Source organism: Anopheles coluzzii, chromosome 2 (assembly GCF_943734685.1).
Source record: "Anopheles coluzzii chromosome 2, AcolN3, whole genome shotgun sequence".
Lineage (NCBI taxonomy): Eukaryota > Metazoa > Arthropoda > Insecta > Diptera > Culicidae > Anopheles > Anopheles coluzzii.
In genome coordinates, this window is record NC_064670.1 from 51,542,144 (window position 1) to 51,563,163 (window position 21,020).

Genomic DNA, 21,020 nt, shown 5'->3' on the forward strand with positions numbered 1-21,020 from the left:
ATCCGTTCGTTCTTGCGCGTTTCCCCAAAACGTCTTTAATTTATTTTTATGTGTTCTTCCCCGACGTGTCTTTCGTAGGCTTAGCCCCATCACAGGGAGTGTGTTCTGCTCGTGGCTACAGACACACAAACATATGGATACACCCAAAAGTCGTAAAACACAACATATCTTCAGAGGCACTAACTACGCCATAACTTAACCATCCGTCGTCTTGGGTGGATCTCGCTCTTGAAAAGGCCATGACGAAGACTGCCTCCCTCTACGGAATAAAAACCTCTTCATCATGCGTGTATACGGGGATGATTGAGCTTTCGGGAGCAAGCGATGGCAGAACAGGTACAACACTTCGTGGAGAGAATGTGTTTTTTTTTCTTCCTTTCCTTCGCCATGCTAACGAAGGTGGTTAAACAACCCAGCAAGACAGCCACGGCGGCTCAGATTTTGGATGTTGCTTGAAAACACGCAGCCACAGAGCAACCGAAAGCCTCAAGTTGTTTTCTAAAATTTCGAGGAATCCGTGAACCGGTGGTGGTAACAAAAAGATGCTGAAAAAGAAAAGAGCAAAACATGGGACCGTCCAAAAAGGGATACATTGTTATACACCGCTCGCGTGTACCGAACGCTGCACGCACAATCGAGCACACATGGTAGAGAAATAAAACAAAATGATCCATTCAATATTGGATATACTGTGGATACTTCAAGTAACAGCATAAAGGGGCTAGCCACCACGCACTGTTAGAAGTAATTCATGATGGATATCTCATACAAGCAATTTCATTTTGTAAACGGCACATACTACACTGTCCAGGCAACATCGGAAGTATATTATAAAACAAATGATGTCGCTATCTCCATTTAAAAAACAACGAAATTAATCATTCTACACTAATTTTATGGAACGCAGCAAAATGAAAACAAAAGGGACAGTAAGTGGAACGAAATGAAACACTTTAAATGATAAGCTTCAACAATAAAGATGAGAACACACGCGTTAGCGTTGAAGCATGGCCGCATTAAACTTCAGGTTCAAGGATTCTGGACTCCCTGTTTGTTCAGATGTCGGCTTTTCCTTTTGGCGGCTGCATTTAAGAGTAAGAGAGTGCTTTCGTGACCAATCAATGGACATATTAACAAGAGATTTGAGAGATCTCAAGATTTGATCAATTGTTAAGAACACTAGAAGCCCAGACATCTTAGGATTTGTTTGAGATTTGATCAATCAGCAAAAGACAGTAGTGCCAGTGCCGTAATACAGGCATCTTGTTGTATTCAAACTACTGTTTGTACTTGGTATTCAGACAAACGAAGAGATGTTTTATTGCATTTTGAAAATCAAAACTTACAAATCACATATTATTATTGTATTACACTGAAAATGCAATAATGGTTTAACACTGTAACAGCTATGTCCAACACCCTCATCTAAAAAAACTCTTTCATTCACAAAACCTGCTACGTGCTTTTATTCCATAATTAAATGATTATAATTCCTCAACTTCATTGTAACTTCACGTCGCATTAAGCTAAAGCGTCTGAGTTTAAAACCAAAGCTGAAGGCACAACATTTGTGGAACCAAAACAAAAGCGAAAATAAATTTCCGATGCTCCAAGACGAATTAAAACATTTACGGAAGATGTGTTGGAGCTCTGACTTTAAAGCCGACTGATTCCGCAGAGAAATCTATCTACACCATCTGTCGGGATAGGTCTGGCAGCGCTTGGCGGGAGAGGTCGAGAAGGCATACGATCCATTTACTTGTACCTCTACAAACCCGGACGTTTCCAGCACATGTCTTCGACCGACCGTTTTTCATTGACTGACAGGGGAAAAGGCAACAACACGAAAGAACTTTAATGGTTGCTTTCGGCTAAAGAAACAGCACATGGGCAAAGGCTATTCTATACTGGTCCAAAAGGGCAAAGAATTTAAATAGATGGTTCGGTGTACACACGATGTAAATTGTGATGGGAACATTAGCAGCTGAGCAGGGTATAATTAAAAAAAAAAAACGAATTAAACGACTGAATTTGTTACAATGTTTTATTTATATTAGTCGAAAATTTAAAAAAAACTCTCAACTTAACTCTCTAAAACAACGGATTAATCAGATAATATATTTCCAAAGCCGTTTGTCCGAGTTTCCCAAACGATTCCAACGGCTAACGTAACGAATTGCTGCAAACGTCACAAACAGCCACGAATTGTGTGCACGATTCACCACATAAATTGGAATTGGAATTGGAGGAGGGCTTTAGCCACCACGTGGCCGGCAAAACGCTGATGAACTATGAAGCTTTAACATTTAACCACCAGCAGAACACAATCGCTCAACCCTTACTCTTCCGCCCCAAAACTACTGCGAAAAATGTGTGGCATAATCTTGAGGCATAAAACTAACAGCCCTACTACTTTCGCTTCCATAGGCCGTAGCGTGCCGAACGCACTCTCCCAAACACACTCTCTTCCAAACACTCGTCCAGGTCCGTTGGATGGCCTCGCATGCGATGGATAATCTGATTCCCTCCCCCCCAAGACAACGAACGCGCTCGATTCATTATTGTGCGAACAATTGGTACGGGAGACTCTCCTTCCTTACCTAACTCGAGCGTTTGTTGGCACACAAAAAATGGCAATCATGTTTATCACGGTCAGTGGAGCACACAGATTGGCACAGTGGGCTTTTATGCGCAACAAAAAACAAATCATACTACCAAACATAGTTAAGAGATCGAGCTTAAGCCAAAGAACGTGCATATAAACGTGCTTTTGGGTGATGAATTGGATGTAACAGAACCTTCTATAGAATACACCATAGCAAATCCGAAACCCACATACGTTAAGCACACACTAGATAACACTTTATCTTCCAGAAACTTACCCCAATATCACGAGCTCTCCATATCTCATCCGCGGTTTATCTGTATCTGCATCGCTCTCCGTAATTATCGGAGACTCTGTGCCGTCCGTTCTGAAAAGAGAAATTAGAAAGAGATGAGTAATGCTGCAACATGGCAAGAACACTATAGTTCAAACAACTAATGTTTCAATGTTCAATGAGAGGAGTTACTAAGACGCCTTATGCATGAAATCAGGTCAATCGAGACAACGGAATGAGAGCATTTAAGAGCATTAAAAAATAAAATAAAAAAAAGCCAATAAAGATTTCACGAACACCGTAGCGCACCTTTCCCTCATTGGTTCTCAAATGCGTCGGCAAAACAGCACACTGAAGTTAAAATATTTCGCAAAATACAACCACCGGCGAAGGAACAAAAAGATTTCTCACGCAACTCCCTGACGTCGGTGGCGGCGGCAGCTCTGGCGCAATGCCACAACGGCTTAGTTATGGCGATTTCTTGCATGGCCACTCAAACAAACATCACGAAAGCCCTCTTAGAGCCTCCATATTTAGTGAAAACAGCAAAACTGCGGCGCTGTCGCCTTGTGCCGTACCTGAAAGGGAGTCCCTCTGTCCAGTGGAAAACCTGGCCAGCCTTCGAAACACAGTGCCGGGCAAAATTGGCTGGAAAAAGGAAAGTAAACTCTCTCATTTGGAAAGCACAACAATAAATCTTGCTACCCAAAACAGTCACACCGCCTGTAAGTGACGGTGTATCAAAAACAAAAAACTCCTAACGTTTTATTCAACATTTGCAGAAAATTACCTGAGTCTATATACATAGATTAGTATATAAAGCATATGATGTGTTTCATAAATGTTATATTTGATTTTTTATGAGTAAAATTCCTTTACTCTTATTTTATAACAATTGCATGTAAATTAAAATACATTAAAAAAAAATTAAGGACAAAGTGTTTCGATAGATGAAAAACTCAATCTTAATTTAAAAGAACAATTTCATTTTAACCAAATCACACAAAAGGGAGAGCATCATTTCTTAATGCTCGAATATCAAATTGACTTCCCAAACGTAGTCTGTGCGCTTACCAGATGCTAGATTTCAGTGTAACATCTTGATTCTACCACCATCATCATCATCATCATCACCATCATGAAGATCATCATCATTACAAGCTAAACCGATAAATCAACTCCGCTTGAGGTCGAACGCCCGCTCAATAAGCCAGGCCACGCCGTAGCAGCAAACGGGCTAACCAACAGCCAAATGCCACCAGCAACGTTAATATCAAGAGCCTGGGGGATAAAGAAAGAGCAAAAAGGTTGAAGCTCCTTCAGGAAACCTATTTTTGGTGGGTTTGCCGCAAAGAAAACACTTCAACCCCACGGAGACAGTACACGAAAGGCACGATCCATCGATGAGACACTGCGGTCACGCACCGTGGACCAAACTCTGACAGGCTTCTCGGCGTAGATTCAATAACGATGAAATGCCGCAACACGTCACGGTTTATAAGAGGGATATGGTATTGCTTCAAACCTTAAACTTAAATGAATTGAAATTAAACTCAATGTTTTACAGAGTTTTATTAAATTTTATTGTATAATTATTAGTTTAAATTAATAGACGTCATAACGCTTAATTAGCAGTAAAACATGCAGCTCAGCTCATGCAAAAAAGGGTAAAAATCAAGATTCCGGCTGTTGTGTTGACCATACATACAATTGATTGATTTAAATGTCTCAAAAAAAGTTAATTTCAATTAAAGGCTGCTGTTTGTTTAATGATTTAAATTATTAATTCTAATAAACGCGGTAAACGGTTCTTGTGTGTGTGTGTGTGTTGATAACATTTTACAACATTTATAGTTCATTTAAATGTCTTTTACAACAAAACCTCCCAAATCACCCATACCAAACTCGATGACTGCTCGACTTTAAATCTCCGTTAGGGGCCATCCCCCGGGAGCACAAACACACCCCTTCTCCCTCGGCCCTCCTGCAACCACAACGCAACCTCTATCGGTCACAACACGCACGTGTACATCAAGCCTCCCCCCACAACGAGAGAGAAAGAGATTAAATGTACAGAGTTCAGTGACACCTACGTTGGGTGACGCATATAGGCCCCCACGACAACAGAGTCCCCCACCATACTATAACAGCGGAGTTCGGGGCGACCATGGTGCTGGTGATTTAAAAACTTCTTTCTCAAAACGGAAACGAAGAAAATCATTTAAACTCCGCTTTTAGAAGAAATTCAACACTGCCCCCCAATAACGTGCTTCTCTGCGTCCGGGTCTGTGTGTAAAAGTATTTCGGTTCGCGCGCTGTCGCATTTTCGTGGGCTCTAAAAGGTGCCATTTGTCGGCAATAAATGGTGTGCCGACAGTGGAGAGAGCGAGGGAGAGTGTTTGTGTGTGTGTGTTGGGGTCATAAAATCTCTAAACAAACAGACAAAAACGGTCCATGCAGGGGAACGGTTAATGTGCCGATAGAGAGATAGAGGAGGAAGCGGCGAGAATGCGACATTACATCGATTTTGGACCGCTTTCTGCACGCATGGGTTTTCCCCATTTTAATATGCCATCCATCACACAAAGGGGTCGGTGTGTGAATGAAGAAATTCTGAAAGTTTTATCGTTTTCCTTTGGTGAACCTTTATTGCAATCTGCGGAAAGGGTTGGCTTCATTTTGATTCCAGATGCTGAAGCCACTATTATATAAAGAATTAATTTTGTTTAGCCACAAGATTCTTTCAAAATATGGTTCTAGCGGTAGAATTCTTTTAATGTTGAATAAGAGATCGCTTCAAGGCCGAACACGAAAACATTCATCCATCGATGGAAATAATCGATAGAAAAGCATTACATTGAACCAGGAAACGACTTCGAACCATAGCTTGAACCCGCCACTTATATCAGCTGTTAATTATTGAAACGACAAAACAGTTTGCCTTCATTATGGCTGCTACAGACGTAGTGTTGTGCTGCGGTTTCTGGGTGATGAAGGGTACCCACTTGCTGGAGTGACAGCACCACAGCAACTGACTGCTCCATAATTGAGAAAATTCGACACGAGGACCGAAATACGAACACGTTCGCCACTGTACAATCTAAGCGACATTAAATATTGACGTGATGCTGAAGGTTTAATCGATTACGCTAATGCTATGCGCGGCATCGAGAATAACGTTACTACCAAACTACTACACACTCACATGTACACCCCGACACACAGACACGCACACAAAAGCTGCTGCCACGGGGCTTTAATACAACGCGCCCCTGTCTATCCAGGCACCTACTAGCAGCAATCGATAATTACCAGTCACGAATGGAACAAGTACGTTTTAACAGTCAAAGTGTTCCCACGCACCTTCCCTTCGCTGCAGCAAGATACAAGAAGACGAGTCCGCCCAGCGCCCCGTACCCCCTACGCCTTCCACCCTTCAATTGTACGCGTGCCAAACAAACAACCTGACTCTCTCGGTCCCGCGTAAACGCAGCTGATTCGAACACTCCAACTGCACTCAGCCGATCAGTTGACGTCAACAACACTGACTGCTTCGTGCACCACGAAACACACACACACGCACAAACATGACGAGACGCTGATAATGGATAGTTGCATCTGGGTGCTCTGTGATACGGTGAAACCCCGGGGGGAAGTGGACAGGATATGGGAAAAGCATGCAGCGACTATCATCGATTCTTCTAGCCCGTGTTTTGTTAAAAGCTATGTAGGTAGTCTGTAACCCGTAGGGCAAATCTCTCACCCTCTGTGCTGAGTTATCAGTGCACTTGCCCTCTGAGGAATGGATTGGAAGAGACTTGAATTGATTTGGTCGCTACGCGACATTCCGCGGGCATGGCATGAATGGCAAAAGTTGAAACTGATACAAAAAATAGATATTTTGATGTTAAAACAATGATCTTGCTGAGAGTCTGGCGCAGATGCTACGTAGATCCACAACTCAATGAATAAAAGCATTTGAAATTTTTAAGCTCTTCTGCTTAAATGACTGATTTCCGGTAGCATTCAAAACAGGTCCAGACATGATGGTCACTTTTTATTATCACAAACATCTATAACATCAATTAGTGGCCGTTCTCTTCCGCGATGACCGTCTGCCCGATTCCAGCCACGAGATAAGGAACTGCATCCTACCGCACGTACTCCATTGTGCGGTGCAGTTTTGATTAGCCAAACAGAACGGTGACAAGGACCAAAGAAATGGTATGCACCAGCAGTGTTATCAATACTCAAGTTATCACCGAGCAAATAGACACACAATTGTCCATTCTACTACCTGCTTTTCTGTATAATTGCATTAAGATAGCTCAACTACTCTGCTTCAAAAGCAATTACACTTATAAACCATTCACCACCCCTCGTTCTGATAAACGAAGCAGCGCTGCAGCCACTACTATTCTTCGATGTTGGTCAGTAGAGGTGTTCTGGGGACGATTTGATTTCCGCCCAACCTTCGCCAGGCACCACTCTCGGGTAAGACGTTTGTGTTACATCACAGTACACACGCTTCGCTTGGGCACTTCACATGAGACCCGCAAGGGCCCGATAAGCGCCCGTCTGAGAGGGAAGCAGATACGCGGCAGAAAACAGCATGATAAAGGCTCAAGTGCACCGGATGATACACTCTAGCCGACGCACCGCAGCTCAATCAACCATCGCGTGGTAGTGGCGAGTATGTCCACGCGTCGCCATCGAAGCGTATATTGCGGAAGAAAGAAAATCCCAGACTACGCCATGTATCGTTTTATTAATTTAGCATTCTAACGCTAAACACGCTGCTGCAGCGAAACCAGGCTTGACAAAAAAACAAAGCACAAGACTATGAACGTGTGCGTTCCTCTTTCCTTTGTTCTTGTCTTATGCACCCCCCGTGTGTGCTAGCCAGCAGACACAACAAAAGTAAGTAAAGTGCGCAATAATCCGCTGCGTCGGATGGTTTTATGGTAAAGCACGATATTTTGACGACCAACACCAATATGCTTAAGAGCGTACAGTCGAACAAAATAATACTTTTTGCCACTACAATCTTTACAGCTGATCAAAATTATGTCCGCGTAGATGATCGATGATAACCGCAAGCAGTTCAAGCTAAAAAATAAGATATTCCTATTGTGCACGTGTACGTGTTGTGTTGCGCCACACTATGAACGTTGTATTAAGGTGGAGGACACTTCGGACCTGAAGTCTTCATACATATTCAAACACACCTCCCATTTCTGTCTAATTACTATCACTTAGCCACCTCACGTTCACTTGGCTGGAAGAGTTCAATAAAGCATTGCTCTCCCAAATCAAGCGGTGAGGCTGTTTAGGAATTCGAAACACTCAACACTCTTTAAAACACTATTTCCATTAAATAGTCACACCCAAATGATTTAAGAAGGGAGGAAGCTTATTCTATCGATTTACTTCCATTCAATGTAATCAATTACCCATACACTGTGCAGATTCGTACACACACTTCCGTATACATAAAACTAGCACACAAAGCACATGATCACCCAGATGGGGTTTTATTCTTTCCATTATCGGTTAATGTGTTACATGATTCCGTTTGAAATAACGCACACGTACACCCGAAATTGAACGCTAATTATTCATCGTTCTCTGTCCGGGAGTACCCTGCCTGCAGCCGAGATATACCGGGCAGCAATTCTGGAATGATTCCCGCAAAGCAAGATAACAGCTATCCCAGTGGCCTAATTGCGGTAATGAGATGTTTCTTTTGCAATTTCGAAACAGTAACAGTAAGCCTAATCTCGAATCGGTTGGTACGATGCGCTAATTACTTCTAGCTATTGCTAGTGGATTCATCTTGGCTGGTTTTGTCCGTGTAGGTGCTCTTTGGGACGCATATAGATTAGGAAATGTCTCAGGCTCAAAAGAAAAGTTTAACCATTTCCAACCAAAAGTTTTCATTTTTTAGAGCTAAAGGTACAAACTTCACTTGCGCACATAATTTAAGCACAAAAATGTTTTTTTTTAAGAATACAACAACAGATAAAAGATAATAAATATCAAGCCCGGCTAAACAGATCACCTTGGAAGGTCCAATGCCAATTTGGCCAATCAATTTAATAGTAGCAATACAATTCTTAAATTATCAAATTAATTGCATAAAATATCAAAAATAATAAAACCAAAAAGCTCCAAGTTTTATCTCTATTTTTTCATTTTGTCATCAATCATTGTTACCTCCACAATTTCTGCTACATTCAAATGCATTTGAGCGATCTTTCAATCGTAGCATTACATAGCGCAACATGGTATTCACGCATTTCGATTGCATCTTCCCGTACCTTACCTTACAATGCACGCGGTAGAAGGTTCATACGCACGCTCCAATGCTTCAAAACTGTAACAACACTTTTACAACGAATGTACGCGGGGCACGCTTGCCGGGGGCCATCGGCCAAAACGTTCTTCCCCTCATCGTACATCGATGATCCATCCACTAACCACGAACACACACACACAGAGAAAGAAAGAGAGAGAAAGAATATTTACCCAATGGCAGAGTTTAACGACCGCGCCACCAGAACGATGAGCGCGACCAGTTAAAGCCAAACGCCAGCTGAACACGCCGGGACGAGCTGCGCGGACAGGGTCGCGTCACCATAAATCTACCGCAAACTTAAGTCGGCCTGAGTGAATGGCCTGAGCTCATACAGATTAACTTCGAAATGAGCAATACTAGGAAAGCAGGAAATCAAATGTAAAAGAGTACAACGCCAAGGGTACAACAATTACAATGAAACAAACTGCAAAGTGGAACTGTCAATAGAAATACACCAATAGAACTATTACTGTTTAGATAGTTTGTTGGACAAAGTAACAGCATTCAAGTAAAGAATATGTTAATTAAATTTTTATTTCTGAAATCTTTACAAATTTTTAATATTAACAACATTAAAAATTGAGTTCAATCAATGGGTGTTTAACACTAGGTTTACGCAACCCGTCAAATTGACGGAATTAAAACTTTGAAGTGAAATACTAAAAATACCTTGATTTTTACTTTTCGTAAATTTATCATAACATACTTTGAGTTTGTAGCATAAGTATTATTATGATAACTTTCATAGATTTTCAGATACAAATGTGGTATACCTATCTCTACGGAACCCGTCTAATTGACGGGTGGGTTGATTACATTTAGTTTATTCAGTTGAGTTGTAACAATTTTCAACAAAAGCAAATGTAGGAATAAAAGTGAACTATAAATCACTTATTATCGTTAAAAAAATCTCGATAAATGATTTCATTAAAGTGGTCTCAATCGGCATCGCTGATCAACTTATTCTTCGTGTTTTCGAAACTCCCGTGGACGTCGGTCAAAATGTGGTATCGAAAAGATATCGGTTCATATGTTCGGTGAAACAATAACGACTATTACAATACATTAGAATTTTGCATTCTTTTTTATGGAAAACAAACATGTGAAACGATTCATAAAATAGGGGTTTTTCATGATTTTTACCATTTTTTTTTTCTAAATACGTATTTTTATCCATTTGTCAAATTGACAGGTGTCCGTAGAGATAGGTACACAAAAAACGTACGTAAACCTTGTGTCAAAGTAGCAAAGATTCGCCAATGCACAGATAGATCAATTAAATAGCCAAACAAAACCTTAAATTTGGTTGTCTTACAGCATAAGCAAAACCGCAACTAACACATACAGTGTTCGATATTGATTTTATTGACCACACAGGCCATCGTCGGGGACAGTCAAGACCTCAGCAAAATTTACGGAAATTCGATTAAACTTCACAAAAAAGAGGCATCAGAACATCGCCACTCTTAAACCGTTGGCCTCTTTTTTCACTAACCGCAACAATTACAAACCGGGAGCGAGCTGTTGCTGCTGTATGTGGTAGAGAGTGCTGACGATGCACCACTCGACTTTAGCTGCAAGCTTATTATCAATGTAAATATGCAGCAGGCAAAAATTTTATAATACAAAAAATTAATTAATACCTAACAAGACGCCAATTTGAAATTCACTTTTCCGCATTATCCCGCATACGCCGGTGCCAATTCGCTAACCGGCTCGCCTAAAAATAAATGAAATGCAACGCTGCCACCGTGCCAGATGACTTATTTATGTTACGCTTCGAAGAACATGTTGCTGCTGACTGACTGATCGCCAAGTACACGGAGAGTGAAGAGATATGAAAGCAAACCCGCACGATCGAACGGGGTCTGTGAGGGGCCCACACGGGGTGACGCGCAGCTGGTGTTTTTTTGCGGTTTTCCTATTCCAGCTCACTTGTAACACACCGGGGCGGCGGTGTGTAGCAGCCACTGGCCATCCCAAACCAGCATTACAAATTAAGCATTTCAACGGCCTCCAAAAATGAAACCAAACCGGGAACGGTGCCATACAGGAACATTGTTAAAAGGAGGGGGGGGGGGAGACCATTTCAAACCATCTTGCGTTGTTTGGTTGTGCAAAAATGAGAAGAATGTCACACGGTGCCTTCATTGTGGTGCTCTCCAGAGGAAATGAAAAAAAAGAAAAAAAACGACCAACAGCAGCTGACAGCGTTACAAGTAGAATGTGCGTATAACGCATTAATGCAAGCAGCTGGTACGCGTAGCTACTCCCTTTTCTCATAAAACAAGCAGGTGGCCGTCGATAGCAGCAATGTGGTTAATATTAAATCGACTTTAGTTCATATTTGTATCAAGCATAAGTTTATTATTTTTAGACATTTTTTGTATTTCACTTTCGCAATAATTCCTCGGTAGATGTATGCTTTAGAGCCGTTAGACGACTCAAAAATCGCTGCTTCAACAACAGGAAGCAGAGTTCTCAAAAATAATTTACGACCAAAGTAGACGCTCATTGATGAACCACGAGGCTCTCTATAAATTAATTGTCAGTTTATAATCGGAGGCAGTAAAATTTAGCAAACGAACCATAAAGCAAGAAACTACTGCCGTGTTTCCTCAAGCGAACCGTACTGTCTATGCTCCAAGCCGGCACGATCGATGGTGAGAGGACTGCACTGCACGGCGACTCCGAGGATGATGTCATTGCAGCTGATACGAAGCAAGCAACGGGTGATGAAACTAATATTATCAACTTTTTGAAATTTCATAACCTACATTCCATTATCATAAGAGCGAACGAAACTGCACGTAAGCAACAAGTTTCATTTAGTATGAATGACTGCAGAAACAGCGGCTTCTGGAACTGTGGGGAATTTATCAGTAATAACTATTGATTTTTCGCTCACGTGCGCACTCCGCGGCAAGTCACTAAGGACCACTATCCGTCGGGTGTATCGTATATCGTCCTTCGAAGTTTTTTTTCCAACCTTCTTTCTCTTTGATCGATTTTGTTTAAATCCTGCACTGATGCAATACACGTTATGCAGGTGGTACACATCGGTACACATATGACAGCCCGCAGTAGCAGCCTGGCCTGGCCATTACATGCACCTTCTGCGCTGGTTTTTAAACTTTGAACTCCACACAACACAAAGCAAGGCTGAAAAGTTGACCAACACAGCAAAGATGATGTGTGCGCTTCTCTCCTATCGCTGACCTCGATTGCGTGTTCGTTTGAACCATTTTCTCCTTTTTTTTTGTAAATCTTTTATAACGTTAATTTTTAACCTGACGACCAACTTGGCTGAGTCATCGCCACACGCCACAGTGAAGCCATACGTCATACCTTTCATAGCATGCGAAACACGGTTGCTCGTGAGTGCGGTTGTATGAGCTGAGGTAAATCTTGATCCCTATGCGACATGAAATCGCAGCTGTCAATCTGTTAACCCACCAGGATCCAGGGGAAACTCAACCGCAAGTGTATGGTGTATATTGTGTATGCACTAAACTACGTGAGCTACACCTATGAAAGCTCTGTGCTGCCTCATAAGGGTTAAAAGTAACGAGCGGCTCAGCGCCAGCTTGGCATAAAAGGTGCAGCAACGTCTTATTAGCCCGCATCAGGAACTGCCCGTCTCCGTCCTTGGCAAACCAACCATACCCGCGCCCTATGGAACTCTATAGCTGCGATGCACGAAGCGCAATGGTTGAGTCATAACCGGGGTGGAGAAGCGTACCGTCGTAAGGAAGCACTGTCGGCAACGTCGATTCTAACGCTTCTTGCAACGCCACTCAATTTACGTTTCAAGGTACTATATCTCATTTATACGTTGCACATACATGCGGGCGCACGAAATAATGGGCACGTAGCAAGTGGACGAGTGCAAACCGCCGTGTGCTGAGCATTCCGGCGTGGATAGGAAGTAGCGTGATAATGCTTACGAGTCTTCTATCAATGGTTTATTATGTCTAAAGCTGATAGCCAAAACATTACCGATGACGAGCTGAATCGCTACTGCATAGTGTCCACGTTAGGACTTTGATGCAGCTTTGAGCACCGGAAACGAAGTGGATGTTCTCACTAATGTATAATGGCGTCCACCAGCCTATCTGCATGGAAGTAGGATAGATACTTAAATTTAGTTCCGATATAGCCATAAATATGCTACTACCAATTCGCAGGCAACCAATCCAATTCAATCGGAATTTCCACTTATTGATTCTTACGATAGACGATGTAAGCATCTCATTTATTGACGAGGTATGATTACCTTGCTACGGAGAGCCTTTTCTTTGGGATATATCAACAAAAATAGTAAAGGAATTCGATTTTGTGTTTGCCTGTTGCTATGAAGGAATGTAAAAGTATCTCCCATAACAATAGATATCGGTTCAGTAATATCGCATCGCAAAATACGCAAAATTACAAATATAAATCTACCAAATCGTTATCCTGCACAATTAATGTCGTTCAACAGTCCCATTGGGTGGTACGTTCCATCCTGAACAAAGGAAAAAAGGCTCAGTGTATTGGTTACCATTATACATTACAGACTAGTGATGTGCTGTATGGAGCGCACCCACGACTCCGATCCGACTCCGGCTATTGTTAGTTCGATTCCGACTCCGGCAAAATGAAACCACTAGATCCGCCCGGAGTCGGAGTCATTCGGAGTCGTCGGAGTCGTTCGGAGTCGTTCGGAGTAGGCCGGAGTCGTCCGGAGTCGTTCGGAGTCGTCCGGAGTCGTCCGGTGTCGCCGGAATCGGGCTCCGAACGACTCCGAACAACTCCGGACGACTCCGACTCCGGGTGACTCCGGACGACTCCGAACGACTCCAAACGACTTCGGACGACTCCGACTCCGGGCGACTCCGGACGATCCCGGACGACTCCGGGCCTTTTCGGACGATTCCGAACAACTCCGGATATTGCAGCGCGGACCTACCTTCCGGAGTCGATTCCGAATTTATCGGAGTCGGATCGGAGTCGACTCCGGATTTTTGCCAACTTTACCCATCACTATTACAGACCTTCTCGAACGAATATAAATTGTTGGCTACACTTTCGCACAAATACGTCCTCCCAAACAGCAATCGAAACACATGCTGGATGATCCTTCCTCACAATACTGCCATATATATATATATATATATATACATCTTTGAAGTGTGTCCGAACTTTCGCAACAAATTACGCCCACATCGACGTGCACGTGGTGTTTTGCTCTTTCGTCTCGTTAATACATCGCACGCTCCCCCATTATTGGCCAAATGTGCATTGCGTGATTGGCGACGGATTGGCACGTGGCACACTATTCCTATTCGAACCCCATGCAACTGCTGAAACGTTTTAATTGAAACCAGCAAAAAAGCACACACACACACACACACACACACACACACACACACATCAGAAACACATCGTCCAAACCAATCCGAGCTTGGACCTCCGGTATTTTCAGGGACAAAACGGCAGACGGGGCGTGTGCAAATCTTGGGCAAGATTATTCGAACCGAGAGGAAGAAGCTGCCGTCTGGCTATGGAGTTGAACCAGCGCGAACCATTTGACGTGAATGGGAGAAATATCGCACCGTAAACCTCGCTGAAAGGTTGACCGATCGGAAACGGACGGTGGGCGAAATAAACGACCACCAATTGATTTGTAATTGCGGCAAACGCTTGCAGTCTCGAATTCGAAGCCTTGGCTTCGCGGTACACCTCGTGGCAAGGTTTTATTATGCAATTCCTGCCAATACCGATGGCGAGCCACACTGTAGGACGAAGAGAGAGGAGAATGTTGAAGAAAAACGATGAAATGGTTTATACCTTAGCAATTAGGTTGAAATACGCATCTTGAAGCATAAAATTATAAATTTCAACTTAATACTTCTTTAAGACCATTACAAAAAAAGAAGAAATAGATTGCATCAGTTTGAAATGCATGTAAATGGACCAATCACGTACAATTTAATGTTGTTACACCTTCAACCTTCACAAACCCAGTGATTCAAATACGTTATCAAAACACGAACAAAAAGACGCTACACAGATGGATTAGAGTCAATCAGCAGAACCAATTTCAAAACAATAATAAATAACATTAATCCATTCACGTACAAACGCGACTCAGGACGCCGGTAAGGCTTTCCAACTAACCATCAAGAAATCGGAAAAAACAAGTCTACGAATCTAATCTACTTTCAAAACATCAGCCGCCACACACACACACACACACACACACACACACACACACATCCAGGCAAAGGCCAATTTACAACTATTTGATTACGCTTCATCGAGCAGAACCCACGTCCTCATACAGCTGCTCCCTGGCCGTGGTTGGTACCATCATCACGTTGTTCAATAGTGGAACAATTGCAAGAAAATAGTTGTTACCATGAAGTTACTGACAAGTGACAACGGCCACGAAAAGTCAATGCAGCGTTGTCTCTTCCGTGGCTTCTGACAGCAACACCAGGCTTACCCGCAAGAAGGAGGTAAAAAGGTTCTATTTCCTATCTGACATCCTTTCCAGAAAAGCTTATTTTCCATACTACAACACCAATTGCATCGAATTGATCGACTATCGCACACACACACCAGAGCAAGTTGGTTGGTCACTTAGACCAACGGTGGCTTCTAACTTTCACCAGCACTCCAAGCGGGCCCGAGAATCTCTTTCTAGCGATCCAAATCCAAAAGAGCCACGTTCTTCATCCGCAACGGGCCCGGCACCAAAGGGAAAGGGTTTGCGCGTTGAGACTCGGGGTACTTCTCTCTGTTGCTATCCCTTTGCGGTGTGTATGTAGATGTGTCTCTCATGCCGCTGCTACACAAACGTGCAAAAGGAGAGCGCACCACGGCTTCCACCCCAATGTTTCGCTAATGAACGCATCATTATCGCACCACTAGTATTTCCTGGCGCGACGAACTGACGGCGCACACCACTGACATCATCTGCCGCATTAAGTATTTATGGCGCTTTACATAAGACACAGGAAAGTTGAAAAAGGCAAAGAATCAGATGTTGCGGTGAGGTGTGCCGTTGGAAGAGCTGCTTAAATGGTGGCAAAAAAGCTTCAGTTTTAAAGGGGAGGTGATCATCCGGCTGTTTGAATGCATTGCAACGTCACAAGTAGAATTCTTTAGTCTAGATAGGGCGCAAGCTAGCTAAATTTAGATCATTTTTAGATCTTTATGGTTCTTATGTATATTTTTTTCCATTAATACCCATTTTTGTCATGGTCTGTACATAAATTATATCAATTGGCTCATATGGCTCAACCACTTGCTCAAACCCTTTTACAAGACTCGCGTGACACCCTCCCTCCGCCTCCCTCAAGAGAGATACAGTAAGTCGGATGAGAGGTAATTAACGGGACAAAAGGGTAAATTATTCACATGCAAAACAGTATCAACCTTGACCAAACGACACATACCCGGCGCAGCCGACAGTTGTTTCCTGTTCCGACAAACAATCAATAATCAATGCAGCAATGCATTAAATCGTACTAAAAGCCCGAAGGCAAACGATGCAATTGCATCTCTGCTCTCTCTCTCTAGGCGGTAAAAGGAACTCCGTGCGAAACGCCCAGGAAACACAGCACACAACGCCACCGGACTCGTCGCCCGCTGCCTGTTTGGCAAATGATTAGACTCGGCTGTAAAACAACGCCATTAAAATAGCGTTCAAACAACTATCGAATGCAGCTGTTATGACACACGGCCATACCGTAATGGCTCGTGGAGACGGTGGTACTGTAACATCCGTCTGGTGTAAATAAATTCGCCAATCGATTAGACTTTGGCATTCTGTAACACACATCGCATGCGACACACGATTGGCCATTCAGACTAGTGATGTGCTGTATGGAGCGTACCCACGGCTCCGATCCGACTCCGACTATTGTTAGTTCGATTCCGACTCCGGCAAAATGGAACCACTAGATCCGCCCGGAGTCGGAGTCGTTCGGAGTCGTCCGGAGTCGACCGGAGTCGACCGGAGTCGACGATTCCGAACGACTCCGAACGACTCCGAACGACTCCGACTCCGGGCGACTCCGGGCGACTCCGGACGACTCCGAATGACTCCGAACGATTCCGAACGACTCCGAACGACTCCAGACGACTCGGACTCCGGGCGACTCCGGACGACTCCGGACGACATCGAACGACTCCGGACGACTCTGAACGACTCAGAACGACTCCGGATGACTCCGGATGACTCCGACTCCGGGCAACTCCTGGCGACTCCGTACGACTCCGGACGATTCCGAACGACTCCGGATATTGCAGCGCGAACCTACCTTCCGGAGTCGATTCCAAATTTATCGGAGTCGGATCGGAGTCGACTCTGGATTTTTGCCAACTTTACCCATCACTAATTCAGACCAATGGTTTCACGCAGCGTAATATGTCCAATGTACATCCCATAGCACACCAAATATTTTTTACGAGAATTAAGAATATTCTTGCTAAATACACAGTCCTCGGGACTGTCCTCTGACGCATTGTCCGATCGATTGGCAGGTATTTGTCCCAACTGACAGCCTCTTTTCCGGTGCCATACCTGGTACAAAGCGATCAGTTCCTTGGATGTATGTGTGCGTGTGAGGGTCGAATCGGTAGATAGTGTTTGAGGAAAGCTTCAATAAGCCTGCAGCACGAAACAAAAGCATTCAAGCACTTTCATGCACTGTGTCCCATTTCCGTGGCTCCTTTGATGCGTTCTCCCCGTACCTACACGATCGATTCAACTTTCTCCTGCGACGGTATCATTCAAGAGACAAGAGCAAGCCCATTCTTCCTCTACCATTATTCCCGAGCACAGGCCAACACAGGTGCGGAAGGATGAGCAGAAAGCAACAACAAAAAATGAATTAACGCTAACCGAGCGGGGGTCAACCGAGCCAACCCAACAAAGAAGAAGGAATATTCCTGTGTATCGAATTTCCTCTTTCTTTCCCTTTTCCGTACCAATTGCTAGTTGCTGTCACAGGCTGAACTGTGTTCCTACAATGTGGCGCAGAATGGTATTCCTCTAAATGATTAAATTTACGTCTATAAGAACAATTTACCTACAATAAAATAAAACACAAAAACTTGTTCCAACTTGAAGAAGGAAACGCAATAAAAAGTGTGTGTGTGAGAGAGAGATAAAAAAAACCTACCGTTTCACCATACTTTCGGCGACGTTTGTTCCGTTGGTCTCCGTAATGCCGACTACGACGATGCTTTCTTCCTCAACCGAGCCTATTGTGCACCGCAACGGGGGGGAGGGGGCTAGCTGGGAGGTGGTGGTACTGGTTGACAGTATATTCCGCACTCACCAGGCGGCCGTCGGTGGCGTGCGCGGAATTGCACTTGTGTGAAGGCGAACAAAAGAACAAACAACCGGGGCAGCCAGAGAACTAACGAACGCTGGCTCCACTTGTGGACAGGAAGAAAAGGGGCAGCTCGTTCCGTCACAAACAAAAGAAAACAACCGAACGCAAATGACCGAATGGAACGAAAAAGAATTCCCGAGACAAAAATTAACACTTGTGCGTATATTATCGTACCGATCGAGTCATGAACGAGACAGAACCGGGCAAAGAGGGATTTCTGTATTTGATACTACACCACCAATTGCACTGAATTAATAAAACAACAGCAACACCATTCGCGTCGCACTGCTTCGTACCAAATTTTCGTCCTGCAAACCCCCGCACAAGATGCACCCGCGCCTTCTTTTCACACAGCTATGTTACACACCACCACACGCAAGCACTGCGAGAGGACGCAAAAGCATCGGATACTGCGCACACTGCGACACGCTGCACACCACAAACAAAAAACAGCTGCCTGCGTCGGGGTACGCTGGCAATCTTTTCCTTGCTGGTGCTGGCAACACCAAAACAGAAACACACAAAGTAGGCAGCGAGAAATCAACACACTCCTAAACACGACACCTTCTTTTCTGCCGTCACTTTCTCCAATCGTTTCCTGCTGCTGCTGCTGCTGCTGGAGGAGATGGGCTTTCAGGACGAACTAGCCACAACACGGCAGTACACTGCTAGATATACATACACTGAGCAACACCACTACTACACACGGCTTGCAATCCACGACCAGCGATATACACTTTAGGCACACATACACACACAGACACGCCCGCTGAGATCAAGAGGAGATGTATCCTTCTTTTCACCTCGCTTCTGGTGTTATTTGCAAATGGGCGCACTCACACACATGCACGCCGGCTTCAGAAGGATTGTGTGTCGCAAACGGAGCGAAATGGAAAGGTGCAGCAGTGCAATACAAAACAAACACACAACACAAGAAAGTGGCAACACCGCACACTCAGAACACACTTTAGCTCTCTGACACACACACAACACAAGGAAAGGCTTAAAACGGGAAACGAAACACTTGCTGCTGCTGGTGGTGGCTGCTCTTGCTGCTGTTGTTGTGTTGTGCTGGCTTCTTTTTACTCGTTTACTTTTCGTCGTTCGCTTCACTTCACTCCAAGGCGGAACGACGCATCTACCACAGATGCACACGCTCTTCCAAGCGAATTGCACTCTTTCGCAGTACTAAAAATAGCATACCCACTTTTGCTACCGCGCTGAAGCACACTTGGATCTGCTGCTGCTGATGCTTGCTCGCTTGCTTGGAGGTGACTGCGTCGATATGCCGGGACCGACCGAAAACCCGAGAAAGAAACAAAGGTGGAAGAGGTGGGAGATTATGATGAGGCACACGTCGCCACTAAAATGGAGCGTGTGTCCAACGCGGAAATTATGGCGGACAATGGAGCGAGAGATGGATCACAAATGACACATTAATTATTTTCTCTAAAAAAACTGGAATAATTTTAAAATTGACCATGCAAAAATATGATTCTTGACTGACTACCTAACGGTATATGAGTAAGGGGTCCGTATTTTTACCATATTTTTATCATACTTTTTTTTCTTATTAGTCTCCCACACCACCTGGCTGGACCTGTGTTTTCCACACAATTCTATGTTTCAACGTCAAAGGGGAAATTTTTCTTGTTTCTGGACTAGCTGGAGAAAATCGATGATCTGATACCAAAACAACAATCACCTAACAACGCAACACAGCGCGCTGCATCACACACACACACATACACACTCGCCCGCATCGCAACTTCGCTGCGGTAGGAAAATGTCTATCATCAGCTTTACCGAAATTTGCTTCACTATCGCAACTTTCAACATTGGACACACAATAGATAATTTTAACAAATAATAGACCACTGCTGATAAGTCCTAAGAATGGTCGAGATTGGCTGAAAACCAGACAAGAAGCCACTTCCACCACCGAACCAGCAGTATCGTGTGGGTTGGTAGTGGTGAACACTCTGTTTATGCCATCCGAGCCATTCATACTGTAATGAAAAGAGGCTGGGATTATGCTCGCACTGACGCATCAACATGACACGCTCTGCAGAGTGTTGAAAGAAAAATGGAATCCCTCCTAACCTGAGCGTTCCCAACGAAAAACGTCTCCATGTTCCATTCACAATTACACGCCTTTTAACACAAATCGTAACAGTAGAATATACTGGAGTTTTCAGCGAATCAAATAACTCCTACACCACATTTCCAAGAGCAGTACTTACCTCGTACGAACTGGACGCGACCGTGTTGAACAAAAGGTTCTTGCCTTTTCTTCGCAGAAACGCACACAGATTGCTTTTGTTTGCCTCGGCCGTTCATTGACAAACTTCAACTGGCAAGAACTGAACCCGACCATAAACGAAACCATTT

The 21,020-nt window shown here is 43.8% G+C and overlaps 1 protein-coding gene across 2 annotated transcripts in view; it reads right to left on the reverse strand.

The window, feature by feature from the left end:
* LOC120950783 (protein pellino) overlaps positions 1–20,985 on the reverse strand; it is a 38,292-nt gene extending 17,307 nt beyond the window's left edge. The window contains exons 1-3 of one of the 2 annotated variants that reach the window (XM_040369079.2): positions 20,873–20,985; positions 18,414–19,904; positions 2,883–2,972 (exon numbers count right to left, since the gene is read on the reverse strand). In XM_040369079.2, coding sequence (XP_040225013.1) covers positions 2,883–2,972; positions 18,414–18,424 — 101 coding nt within the window. In that variant the 5' untranslated portion in view covers positions 18,425–19,904; positions 20,873–20,985. Of the gene's footprint in view, positions 1–2,882; positions 2,973–18,413; positions 19,993–20,872 lie in introns of both variants that reach the window. The other variant, XM_049606044.1, reaches the window with a different exon arrangement.
* Positions 20,986–21,020: the final 35 nt, after the last annotated feature.